The 14275-nt window shown below is 36.4% G+C and overlaps 1 protein-coding gene across 6 annotated transcripts in view; it reads left to right on the forward strand.

Moving 5' to 3' along the window:
- Positions 1-344: 344 nt before the first annotated feature.
- Positions 345-14275, forward strand: part of ptprz1a (protein tyrosine phosphatase receptor type Z1a) — a 56363-nt gene continuing 42432 nt past the window's right edge. For 4 of the 6 annotated variants that reach the window (XM_042752542.1, XM_042752544.1, XM_042752545.1 and 1 more), the window contains exon 1: positions 345-683. In XM_042752542.1, coding sequence (XP_042608476.1) covers positions 620-683 — 64 coding nt within the window. In that variant the 5' untranslated portion in view covers positions 345-619. The remainder of the gene's footprint in view (positions 684-14275) is intronic. The other 2 variants (XM_042752546.1, XM_042752547.1) reach the window with 1 other exon arrangement.

Raw genomic sequence — 14275 nt, forward strand, 5'->3', positions numbered from 1 at the left:
CAACTTGAATAGCTATTTTATTGCGTTGTATAAAAATAATATATAGCCTGTTGATATTAAGTTGGAGCAGCCAATTTTATGGTATCTTATGTAATGATTATGTTATGTTATGAAATATGGTTCCAATTACTATCTATGCAAATAATATAATGAATTACAGTGTGTGCAGTAGCCTAAGAGTTTCATATAAGATTAACAACAATTATTAAATGCATAATTAAGTGCTACCTTTTTTAACATCCACATGGTTATAATGCATTATAGTCTGTGGTTAGAATTATTTCCGAAAAACGTTCTATTTATACAGTGTACATTTATTATGCGTTATATATACAGTCTCCATAGAAAGTGTTACCAAAGTTTTTTTGTGTGTGGTGGTCTGTGGGCGGCGCGCGCACTTCCAGAACTCACGGTGCGCGAAGCGATGCGCTTCATCCGGACGCGCGCTCATCCATGCAGCGGAGAGAGCAGTGGATCTGACCGCTGAAGAGGGTATCTCCTCCAGTTACCCAACCAATGTGATACCACCCGGCTGTTCGGTAGAGGTGTTCCTCTGTCGTCTCGATTGTCTTCACCTTGTTTACTCTTAATAGCAATATTTCTTCGCATCCAGAGAATAATGGAAGCGCTTGCGACGAGATGCGCACTCTTTCTTGCGCAGATCGCACTCTTTAGCAATACAGGTATGTAAAGCAGGAATCTCTTCTTTACTTTATCTTTTTTAAATAAATCCTCCATTATTGGGCTTATAAATGAGTGTTGTGTATGTAATGCTGCACAGATGCTTAAAGTGCAAGATTTTATAGTTTGCACGCCAAACGTATTTCTGTTAAAATTTGGGGTTCGAACTTTAAACATGATGTATTTCTAGCTGAACGTGAACTATGCCCAAAATTAGTCGTTCTTTCATAATGAGTCATATCGTGCCAATTCAAATATTTATTTTGTCTGCTATGTTTGGCTGGTGCTGTATTGTATTGCCAGTCAATACTGAACAAGAGAGCGTGAAACATTGTTTAAACAGAGGGTCTGTCTGAGCATATGCTTTGTAGTTATATAGAGCCTCTAAATTCATTATCATCATTCATTTAATGTTTTTTTTCTGCACAGTAAAATATTTCAACCCATTAAAATCGGAAACTGTAGTTAAATTGCTGCTTTATATTTTTGTGATGCCAAATTCACAACACTGCTAAGTTCATTCACAGTGTCTGTCTCTTTAAATGTAATTACTGATGAACAAAATCAAGTTTAAACTCAAAAATCAATGACATTAAATAGAAACAACAGGAATTATTGCTAAACAATAAACCAAAACAATGCAATAATATAATGATTTAAATATTTTACTCAAGTAAATGGAAGTTACAAATAAATAAAAAAGTTTAATGTTAAAAAACAAATTATTTTTGCAGTCTGTTTGAGTTTCATTATTATGTTGGCAGCTTTTTATTTATGTACTTTTTTTACACTGGGAAAGATTTGTGTGGCTGAGGTCATTCAGGTTCATCATTACTTGAGAAACTAAAAAAGACAATATGTTAAAGCCTTAAATGAATGTTTATGAATATGAATATTTGAATATTTGAATATTTTATATATGTAAGTGAAATGTGCAGTTGTTGCCTCAAAGGTGCACTCAGCAATTTTTACAGTTTAAGGTTTTGCACATAAAGGAAAAAATAATAGGAATACTTGTGAATACTTACAGTAAAGTGACATTTGTTCATATTATCTGACAGGAATCATATCGGTCTTCAAGAAAAAGCTGTTTTATTCTACATCGAGTGGGTTCCCCTTGTGGGTGCTGACATGTTAAGATCACATGACCAACGGTGTAGTGCAGTTGGCTGAGTTACTACTATTAATAATCGCTAATAACTACTAATATACTAATCAATGCAGCTAGCACCAGGAACAGGTGAAAATTTGTTGAGATTGAATCCAAGATTATTATAAGGAGGAAAATAATAAATAAAAGAAAAACAGATAAACAGATTCAATGCAAAGCAGCAGCAGTTAGTAAACTTCATTCATCCAGACCAGTAGGTGCCAGTATAGTCTAAAACCACTGACAACACTGAAACCAATAAGAGCACAATAGGTTCACTTCTAAGGTATATCTACCTTATCTTACCTTTAAAATGATTTGTTGGTCTAAACTGTTAAAGAAAAATGAAAGAAATTAAGCCTGTAATAAAAATAGCTATTGCTGTTTGTATTTTCGTTTGTTATACAGTGCAAGTACCCTATGTGAAAAAAAGCGTAATTTGGCTCAAAGTTAACATATGCCACTATTGTTCAAATTGTCCCCGAGCCCAGTCCAGTAGAAAGTGACAAATGCTTATACGAACTCAGACTTCAATCCTAGGCTCATTATTTTGTCTGCTAACTGTTACCAAGTGCCAAGGAGCGACTGATATGCCTGGATTAATCTTTTGGATGCCGTCTGAGACAAAGCCTCTAAGAGCTGGCCAAAGCCATTTTACTTAGGACTTGGAAAAGCCCTTTTGTAAGTCAGCGAGTGAACCAGGATAGTAAGTCAGTACCTGCTAAAAAAAAAAAAAAAAAAAAAAACACTCAACTGCTCCTTCGTCCCTTACTACTTTTCTTCTTTTCAGTTTGGTGTTCTAAATGATGCCGTGATGAAATGTTTGGCACAAAGGAAGGGCTGAATCTTTAGTGAATGAAATCTCTCTCTCACCATCTGTCTTCCCAAGTGTTGTACTATAGCTAACAAGGTTTTTTCCCTTCTACACTTTTTTGGCACTGCTCTATTTTTCCACTGAGAAAGTCCCTGTGTTGTTTGTCGGGTCTTGGGTTTGTGACAGATGGTAGTTGTGGACTGTAAAGCTGTCAGTCCGGGGTTCACGCGCCCCCTCCCCTGCCACATGCCTCGTGTGTGTCCACCTGTGAGGGACGTGTGGCAGTGTGTGTCTCTACATGCTTCAGTTAGTTGTGTGTCCAAGCAGAACTACCGTTTTAAGCTTGAAGGTGAAGTGTGCCACTTTTCAATGTTAAAATACATGTCTCTTCCAGAGTAAAACAGGATATGTAGCTAACGGGGAAAAGAACTTAACTTGATACATCAGGATTTGATTGGATTGTGAAAAGTGGACGTTATAGACTGAATGCAAGTTTGGTAACTAAATAGCTGTTTGAATGCATTATCCAATAGCCTATCTGGCCTTAGTGATGTCAGCAGAAAAGGAAAGTTGTGTCACTCATTGTTTTGTTTTTGCGCCATTTCTGACAGATTGTGAGTTTGTACATTAGCTATATTCAGTGATTTTTTTCAGCAGGTTATATCATCACACCAGTAGGTGGCGACAATTTTTGAGTAAGTCACTGAATCATTCACTCAACCACTTTGTTTGAAAAACATGGAGTTATTCATGAAAGAAACAAGTGACTCGATTTATGAAGGAGTCACATAATCATTCACTTCACTGATTCATTCAAAACACTGATTTGTTCAGTCACTGAATCATTCACTCATCCAAAAACAATGAATCCTTCAGGAACGAAATAAGTGAATTGATTTATTAGTGAGTCACAAAATGTTCATTCAGCTGATTCATTCAAAAACACTGATTCGTTCAGGGAAAAAAAAACAATCATTTGTCTTCATGAGTGAGTCAGAATCGTTCACTCAACCGATTCATTCAAAACACTGGAAATGAAAGAAGTGACTGGCTGAATTTAGAACAGTGTAGTAGTGTACAATCGTACTATTTTATCATAGTCAAACAATTCATTCAAGATAACGGACTTATTTAGGAGTCATTGAAATAGTTACCCATTTATTCAAAACACTAATTCATTCAGGAAATGAGACTTATAACTAGCAGTATTTGTAATGTAATTCAACTACTGTTTTTATGAATGAGACATTCAATTATTCAGTCAACCTCTTTGTTCAAGAGCACTGATTTATTCCAAAATAAAACAAGTGACTTTCTTTTTTCGTGATTTATTGAATCATTTACCAATTTGTTCAATACAATGATTCATTCATCAGCTTCATTTGGGACTGTTTTCATTATTGGAGCAAAAACAGACAAAATGACTAGCCATATTTTTTTTCCTGAAATCTAAATCATTCACTATTAGCTTTTTGATAGAACTGTGTAAAAACATGATCTCACCTGCAGTCATGCTGTTGTTATGGATATTTCTTTAACTGATGTAATCTTTGTGTTTGCTTAGTGTTAAAGCATCTGTTTGTGACCAGCACTTGTTTGTCTGTGTTTTTCTTTCTTTTTTGCTCTTTGGTGGGGGCACTTGGGGTAGCTTGGCATCCAGACCCCCTGTCCGAATCTGCTTGTGAAAACGGGAGCAGATTTCCTCTCGCCGGCAGCAGGGGCATTTGATGAACAGATTATTCGGTATTAAGCTCAAGCACATTCACTCAGGCATGTGGAGGGGACGCACTGAGCCTCAGAGTCCTGCCTTTTCTCTCCTTCCCAAGACAGTGGAGGGGCCGAGCCTGAATGGACCGGGGCAGTGGATGGGATGGTGGTGTGGGGGGCTTCAGTGGTGAGCCAAATCTCTGCACCATCCTGCCCATGGCCTTGGGCCAGTCCCGCTTAGTGAATTATGCTGTCAGCTGCTCGATTTGTTTGTGCCTGGCTGGCAAGAGGCGGCCGGTGCTTGTGGACATGCAACAACGTGGGTGTCTGGACTGGAGGGGGGTCTTATTGTATGTGGCATGTGAGTGTGACATTCAAGAGGGCCCCTGATTTGTCCCAGTGGTGGTGCTCCCATGTCACAAAGGATGGATGAGCGAGTTGGGGTACTTTTGTGTGTCTGTGGGAGAGAGGGGTGAACTTGAACTGAGAGTGTCAAAGCCTTTCCTCTTTGCGTTTTTTTATTGCGAACACCTATGAGAGCACTGCTGAGTGTATTTATAGAGTTATAAAAGGGATAGTTCACCCCCCCTCCCCCAAAAAGTTCATTTACTCAACCTCATGTTTTTCCAAACATGTGTGGCTTGCTTTCTTATGTGGAATGCAAAAGATGATGTTTTGAAGGACGAAAAACTGTTTTTGTCCATATAGTGAAAGTGTTTCATTCTATAGCCAAAAAAAACGGATTTTCTTTGGCAAATCCAATCCATTACATTCAGATCCATTTAGATTTTTATAGTCAAAATAACAAAACTAAAAAAAGAAACCGATCCAAACCCTGTCGATATGTAGTTCGATTTTGTATCAAAAATTTTCTTTTTGGACCTTCTTTTGCAAAAGTATGGCAAGTTCCTGAGAAGATTTGCATCTGCTCGCAAAGCTTTTAGTGTTTGTTTGCAAAAATGTTGCAATATTGTTTTTTCTCTCACCTCATATTTCCATCACAATTTTTTTGCAAGCAAACTAAAAACTTTTTCAGGATAGTGCATAAGTTTTGCAAGACAACTCAAAGTTTTTCGAGGGAACGTAAAGGTTTTGTGAGAAACGCAAAATTATTAATAGATATAGAATAGAATAGAATAGAATAGAATAGAATAGAATAGAATAGAATACATCTTTATTGTCGTTGTTAAAGGAACAATGGTTATTGCACATTGCCAAATTTTTATTATCACTGCATCCATGATTAAAATGTTAGGCTTTTTTAAATGCATGAATTTTTTTTTTTTTTTTTGTCATTTGTGACAAACAATTCCCTCCAGAACACATTAACATCATAAGACAAGACAAAAACCACTTAAAACCTCTAATTCAATTCCCAGTCTTTCATATGCCATTTCATCTCTTCAGATATTCCTTTATCTCTAAATCCATTGAAAGTCTGCCTCTCTCTCTCACTCTGTGTCCCTTGGGAATCTCAGCATCTTCATCTCAGTGCGTGTGGATTGACAGGCTCTGCCGGGGCCCCAGTGGCTCTCTGCCGGTTGGGTCAGTATCCCTGACGTGCCACTTAATTAATGACAGCAGACTAGGGTTTGCTGTCATGCTACTGAAAGAGCTGCTCCCGTCTGCCATTGGAGAAAACAAGAGCAGGTCTGTTGAGTGCTAGCTTAAGATGCTTTGAGATCCCTTCCTGTTCTTTTCCAGGCTAGAGGTGTGTGGTCTAGATCTCTGCTCTCATTCAATGGACCTTGGAGAGGATGCTGAATACAAATCAAAGTAAAGTTTGGACACTATGATATAGTCGCTTGGTCTCTGACACTGCGTGAGAATAAAGTCTGGGGTCACTGTGAGCACCCAAAGAGAGGACAATCAAAGGAGCTTGTGTTTTCTTCTTAAATCACTTTTGTTTTTGAAGTAGTTTAAATTCTATTTGTATAGAATAGCAGCAGGTCAAGGATTAATAATTGATAGTATGTATAGGACTACAAAAGGTTGTATTGTATACTGTCTTAAGGGGCATGAGTTACTCTATACCTTACACAGTATCTTCTGACAAGGAGGAAAGCACTCTGGAATATTAGGAGGTGTGCCTTATCTATCTATCTATCTATCTATCTATCTATCTATCTATCTATCTATCTATCTATCTATCTATCTTGCTATCTATCTATATCTATCTATCTATCTTGCTATCTATCTATCTATCTATCTGTCTGTCTCTCTTTCTGTCTGTGTCTGTCTGTCTATCTATCTATGTCTGTCTGTCTGTCTGTCTGTCTGTCTGTCGGTCTATCTGTCTGTCTGCTCCCACTAAGTCTATCTATCTATCTATCACTATCTATCTATCTATCTATATGCCTGTATCTATCTATCTATGTGCCAGAACTTCTGTCTGTCTGTCTGTCGTCTGTCTGTCTATGTGTCTGTGTCTATCTATTAGTTTCAGTAGGTCATCTATATACTATCTATCGTTCTATCTATCTATCTATCTATCTTCATCGCGTTTATCTATCTAATCTATCCCACCAGCCTTCCCAAAGCATGTCTGTCTGTTCTGTCTGTCTGAGCATGTCTATGTGTCTGTGTTGATTTTACATCTATTAACTCTATAAATATCTATCTATCTATCTAATCTATCAGACCACTCAGATATCTATATATCTATCTTTCTGTCTTGTCGTCTGTCTAAAACTTCACATGTGTCTGTCTGTGTTGAATGAGCATGTCTATGTCTATCTGTCTGAATCTATCTATCTATCTATCTATCTATTATCTGTCTATCATATCTAATCTGTTGTCTGTCTGTCTGTCTGTTTTATGTCTGTCTGTAACGTTCTATGTGTCTGTCTGTCTGTTGTCCTATCTTGCTCTATCTCTCTATCTATCTATCTATCTATCTATCCTATCTATCTATCTATCTATCTATCTATCATCTATCTATCTATCTGTCTGTCTGTCTGTCTCTGTCTGTGTCTGTCTTCTGTGTCTATCTGTCTATCTATCTATCTATCTATCTATCTATCTATCTATCTATCTATCTATCTGTCTGTCTGTCTGTCTGTCTGTCTATGTGTATATCTATATCTGTCTGTGTCTATCTATGCTATCTATCTATCTATCTGTCTGTCTATCTGTCTATCTATCTATCTATCGTCTAATCGTATCTATCTGTCTATCTATCTATCTATCTATCTATCTATCTATCTATCTATCTGTCTGTCTGTCTGTCTGTCTGTCTGTCTGTCTGTCTATGTGTCTGTCTGTCTGTGTCTATCTATCTATCTATCTATCTATCTATCTATCTATCTATCTATCTATCTATCTATCTATCTATCTATCTATCTATCTATCTATCTGTCTGTCTGTCTGTGTCTGTCTATGTGTCTGTCTGTCTGTCTGTCTATCTATCTATCTATCTATCTATCTATCTATCTGTCGTATCTGTCTGTCTGTCTGTCTGTCTGTCTATGTGTCTGTGTCTGTCTGTCTGTGTCTATCTGTCTATCTATCTATCTATCTATCTATCTACTGTCTATCTATCTATCTATCTACTCTATCTATCTATCTATCTATCTATCTATCTATCTATCTATCTATCTATCTATCTGTCTAATCTGTCTGTCTTCTCTATGTGTCTATCTGTGTCTGTCTGTCTATCTATCTATCTATCTATCTATCTATCTATCTATCTCTTCTATCTATCTATCTATCTATCTATCTATCTATCTATCTGTCTGTCTGTCTGTCTGTCTATGTGTCTGTCTGTCTGTCTGTTATCTATCTATCTATCTATCTATCTATCTATCTATCTATCTATCTATCTATCTGTCTGTCTCTATCTGTCTGTCTCTAATCTATCTATCTATCTATCTATCTATCTATCTATCTATCTGTTTGTCTGTCTGTCTGTCTTTCTGTCTGTCTTTCTGTCTGTCATCTATCAATCTGTTCATATTATATTATAAAAATGATACAGTTTTTGTCATATTTTATTCCTGATTTGAAAAGTGATTCAAATAATTTCAGCAAACTGTTACAGAGATTTAAGTCTTTCCCCTTTTAAAACAGGATCTGTACTGTATGCTTGGGGAGTTATGAATATAGCTGTTGAGTGAACTGACTTATCGTAAAGGGATTTTGGTAAAATCCAGTAAAAGTCGGGTTAAAAAGACTTTTACTTCATTGAGACTTGATCTTGGGTTGCCACAGAACAACTATGTTGGATGTCGTAGCGCTGCCCACGAGTCTGTCGACTCTGATGAAAGGGTCGGCTTTCAAAGGTTAATTGCAATCTGAACTGATCACAAGACAATCTATACAGTACGCTGTTGATGCCTGAATAGACATGTTGACTTGGATACTAGCAGGTCATATAAACAGGCTGTTCTGATCACACAAGCACTGAAGGTCTCCTCTTCTACAAGCAGATGACACAGATCCACATCTGGGTGAGGAGGAGACAGCTGGTGGATGAGCTGTGGGTGGTTTGCTGATCTCACCCAGATTGGACTCAAATGGGACAAAGACCAGGGCAAAAGCTTATCTCACAATCAAGGCTCTTATAATATTTACAAGCGTATTTGACAGTGATGAGTTACTTCCCTCTTACGATATCATCTGAGGGCTGCAATTCTACATATATTATCATCATTTGACCTTATTTGATATATGATCATCATTTGACATTATGTTAGTCTTATGTTGTTTCTTGTTTATGCAAATGTTAAAGGAACATTTGATAATTTTGTAAACATTATGGGAACATTAATATTCTCAGAAAATTCTGAAACAAGTAGTAACATTTAAAAAATCTAAGGCGAACATCCAACTAAAATGTTTCCCATTAGTCAGATGATGACTCTATAGAGCCTATTAGAGTTGAGATTTTAAATGAAAATGTTTCAGTGTCACTCAAGGACAGTCCTCTGGATACTCTGAGTCTTCCCCCATCTGAGAATCCATGCCCTTTTCAATTAGGAAACCACTTCAAATAGCTACTCGCATGGGTCCTCCAGGCCATCAAAGAAATAATAGGAGATCTTCTGAGTCTCTTAATTAGGGCTGATTCTCGTTAATCCAATTCAGCCCGCCTGTACCATATGTCCCGACGAAAACCGCTGTGGCCCAATGCAGGGGAAAGAACAATTACAAATTCCTCCCCCCTTTTTCATTCAACCTGTAGTAATGCTTTTTGAATATGTACTTGGTTGAGTGGGTAATCTCTGGCTTTGAATGAGAGGAGGAAACACATTGGAGAGCCTCTCACACTTTGTGGAACTCCCATTGCTCCAGCTAATTAGCTAAGATTCATCATATTAAACTGCTTTATAACAAAACCGTACAAATTACTCTCATACAGACTTCAAAGAGTATTTGGAGCTCTTTGGTTTGTATTATGAAATATTCTATAGCACTGCTTCTTGGAAATGGATTTCAGGTCTGTTCTGATTGGTTGGAAAATAATATTCCAGGTAAAAAAAAAAAAAAAAAAAATCATAATATTTAAGAAATATTAATGGAAATTGAGAAGTGTGACAAAAAGCTAAAACTTTTCTAAAAGTCCCAACCTTTATGCTCTCACTGATGTCTAATAATGAGAATGAATCATTTCCCTGTTTGTGGTTTTGGCTCTTATTGAGTGCTGGTGGGCCCTAGATTAAATGTATTTTTGTCTAGGCTGGCTCATGCCAAATCAGAGACTCCCTATGTTCCTCATGAAGCCTCAGAGCATGTGGAAATCTGGCTGTAATGATTCGTCTCAGATGTACAGCGCTCTTTCTTCACTGAGAGAATGGCTGTGTATACAAGATGTGCATCTGTGTTGATCATTTCTCAGGATGTTGTTCTTGCTTAGATGTTTTTTACTGGCATTTTCTTACTGGCAGCTTCTCAGAAACATGACTTGATTCGATTAGCTTCTAATAACATTCAAGACATTTAATCAATAATTAAGTTCCTTGGTCACTACCTGGATATACCTAAATGATGGTTAATCTTCATTAAAAACATTTGAAATATATTACATTTATTGAATAATAATAATAATAATAATTTGTGGAGGTCCAAAGTTACAGCATTCTTTTTTCAAAGATCAAGCACAAATCAGTTTATGCCATCAAAGCCTTTGATAGAGATAATAATAAGATAATTTGATAGTAATAATATTACTAAGGACAGAAATAGTTTATCACAGTCACAAAATTTGCACTAAAGACAAAGATTTTGTCTTCTCAAAATTGATTTTTTTTCTCTCGTTGTGTAATTAAAATAAGTGCAAAAGGTAATTTAAAAAAATTTGGTTGGAACTGTGGCTTATAGTGAACATTGAGCTCTGGTGATAATGTTGGAGATTTGACTTCGCATCTGGACCGCATTTAATCACTCCTGTTTGATCTAGTTTCTCCACACTTTGAATATCAGTCTAAACAGCAAAGAGAATATTTAGTTTGAAGATGTCTTCAGAATGGGTAGTTAAATTGACAGACATGACTTTTAGAGCACAGAATCATCATTTGCTTTCATTTTCATTCCAGTTTTGCTCTTGTTTTCTTTCTTGCTTTTCTCATCTTTTTTAGACTTTTTTATTTTTTTAAATGTCATCTCTTTTTACGCCATCAAAGCACTCGTTTTCTATAAACAGAAGGCTCTGATGGACCCCATATTTAAAACATAGCCAATCCAACTATAAATGTTTACTGTTGTTTTGTATTTGAGGCGGAATTGAGTGGTACACTTCACTTTGTATTTTATGACTCAGAACGCTGTTATAGTCACATCAAGAGCTTGAGCTCACATTTAGTGAAGTCAAACATTAGTAAACTCGTAACTTCACAGTCTTTGTGAAAGAAACTGGTCTGAAACTGTGTTCATGGTGGTGGGTGTGAGTTGGCCCAATGTTCCTTTGTTTTCCTGCAGTAGTAATAAAAACGTTTTCTGCATGCTGATTGGCTGAAACGCCTCTTTGGCCAAGATAACCTGTCTAAATGTGGACCGGGGTTGGCACAGTTTTCTTAAAGGGATACTATACCCAAAATTAATTTATTCACCCTCAAACCTATGGACAGGAAACATTTGAAAGATTGAGCTGTGAACTTGAAAGATGCCAAGGCAGACAAGATTTTTTTTTTTTTTTTTGTGAATCATGTATTTTTCCATAATGTTCATTCATTTTAAAAAGGCATAAATGTAAGATTTGTATATTTAAATTGCATACATATCTTAAATGATGCACATTTTTCAGTTTTGGGGTTGTTCTTGGCTTTTAACTTTACTAAACATAGTAGGCTAATTCAATGCCAGCTGACCACAGGATGATGAGAAATAAATCACACTTACATCCAATGTCCTGTCCTTGATGAACCCGGTCACCATCAGTCTTATCGGGTAACACAGCAGGGTTGATGCTGGAATGCACTGGAGCAAGATTACAGTGCAATTAAAAGCACATCCTCTACCCACACACACTCCAACAGAGATTCTGTGTATCCTACACACACTTCCACACACCTATAAGCTTCATCTGCTCCCTCTGGCAACAAACCGTTTGCTCACTGTGTTTGCTTGCTGGCTGCGTTATTGCTATTGATTTCCATTCAGCCTGCTCAGTAAAATACTCTTCTGTAGAATATTTTATATTAGGAGTAATTATTACATGATTAGAAGTGTAACTGTAACTTGGATATGTTTTGATCAACAGCTAAAATAATAAAAATTGTGTCCAAATATATATGGACCTTACTGTATATAGTCAGGCCCATATATTTGGACACTGACACAACTTTTTATAATTTTGGCTCTCTATGCCACCAGAATAGAAATAAAATGAAACAATCAAGATGAAATTGAAGTGCAGACTTTAAGCTTTAATTCAAGGTGTTGAACAAAAATATAACATAAAAAGCTTAGAAATTATAACTGTTTTTATGCACAGCCACCCAGGAGTTTTTGAAGGTAAAAAAAGTGGAATCTTCTGTAATGACCAAGTCAAGCATTGACTGAGCATCCATTTCACTCGCTGAAGACAAAACTAAAGGCAGAAAGAGCCACAAACAAACAACAACTGAAGTCAGCTGCAGTAAAGGCCTGCCAAAGCATCACAAAGGAGGAAACCCAGTCTCTGGTGATGTCCATGAGTTCCAGACTTAAGGCAGTCATTGTCTGCAAAGGATTCTCAACAAAATATAAAAAAATGAGCATTTTATTTATGATTATATTTATTTGTCCAATTACATTTAGGCCCCTGAAAATGGGGGACTAAGTATAAAACTGGTTGTAATTCCTAAGCCAACTGTGTGTGTGTGTGTGTATATGTATGTATATATATATATATATATATACATACATACATACATACATACATACATACATATATATATAGTACTAAGTGCAAATAGTTGCTGCCTTTTTTTCTGCGATCCTGTCAGCAGGATTTTAACAAAATCCCCTCTTGGTCTTTGATTTCCTCTTCCCACCTTATGTTGACCGGGCTTAATCTTGAGTGTTGCTCTCTTCTGTCTCATCTTTCGAGATGGCTCTGTTGTGTGGTTGTACACCTTTAATTTCACTAATGACAGCTGAGGTTTGAAGTGTCCTCTTCTGGCACATGTCTTCAAGGAGTGGTTGTCTTCTCTCATTCCTAATGCATTAGAGTGGTAAGGAACAAAGGGTCACCTTCCTTACGCTACCCTCTTGTTACCTTTCTGTCTTGTCTTGGTTGCTGTTCCTCTTTAAAGTCCTCATGTCAGTCCTTTCATATCCTTTTGCTGGTTCTTATGGAACCTAAAAATCTTGAGCCAAGATGCTTTGCCTGTGTTTTTTTTTTTTTTGTCATTTACCTATTACCTACTTGTATACCTACAAACCTATTATTATTCTCTCTATTTGGAAGAACCTTGGGATCTGAACAACATGAGAGCCCTTTGATATTTTTCAAAATATTGTTTTTATGTTACACAGAAAAAAAAGAAAGTCGTACATATTTGAAACAACATGAGGATGAATAAACATTTACATTTACATTTAATCATTTAGTAGACGCTTTTATCGACTTACAAATGAGAACAATAGAAGCAATCAGACCAATGAGAGAACAACAACAGTATACAAGTATACAAGTCTCAGTTAGTTTAGCACAGAACCCATAGCAAGGTTTTTTTTTCCTCTTCCAAGAATAGGATAGACAAGAAAAGAAAAGGTAAGTGCTAGTATTAGTTGGTCAAGTGCTGGCGAAAAAGAAGAGTCTTTAGATGTTTTTTGAAAATGAGTAAAGACTCGGATGTTCAAATTGAGATTGGGAGGTCATTCCACCAGCCAGGCACAGTCCAGGAAAAGATCCGTAAACAATGACAACATTTTAATTCATGCATGAACTGCTCCTTAAAGTGGGTCTGAGAGTTACCTTCAAATGTCTTTACTAAATCTGATTAAATAGCTATAACTAGGTTGACTGAAGTGAGTGAACAGTTGTATATATTAAACTATTGCTCCACCATGACAATATATATATATAGATAGATATATATATATATATATATATATATATATATATATATATATATATATATATATAGGTAGGTGCTTCTCAATAAATTAGAATGTCATATAAAAGTTCAGTTATTTCAGTAATTCAAATAAATAAATTCAGTGCACACAAGCCGAAGTAGTTTAAGTCTTTGGTTCTTTTAATTGTGATGATTTTGGCTCACATTTAACAAAAACCCACCAATTCAACAAATTAGAATATGGTTACATGCCAGTCAGCTAATCAACTCAAAACACCTGCAAAGGTTTCCTGAGCCTTCAAAATGGTCTCTCAGGTTGGTTCACTAGGCTACACAATCATGGGGAAGACTGCTGATCTGACAGTTGTCCAGAAGACAATCATTGACAACCCTTCACAAGGAGGGTAACCACAAACATTCATT

Source organism: Cyprinus carpio, chromosome B25, assembly GCF_018340385.1.
Source record: "Cyprinus carpio isolate SPL01 chromosome B25, ASM1834038v1, whole genome shotgun sequence".
NCBI lineage: Eukaryota > Metazoa > Chordata > Actinopteri > Cypriniformes > Cyprinidae > Cyprinus > Cyprinus carpio.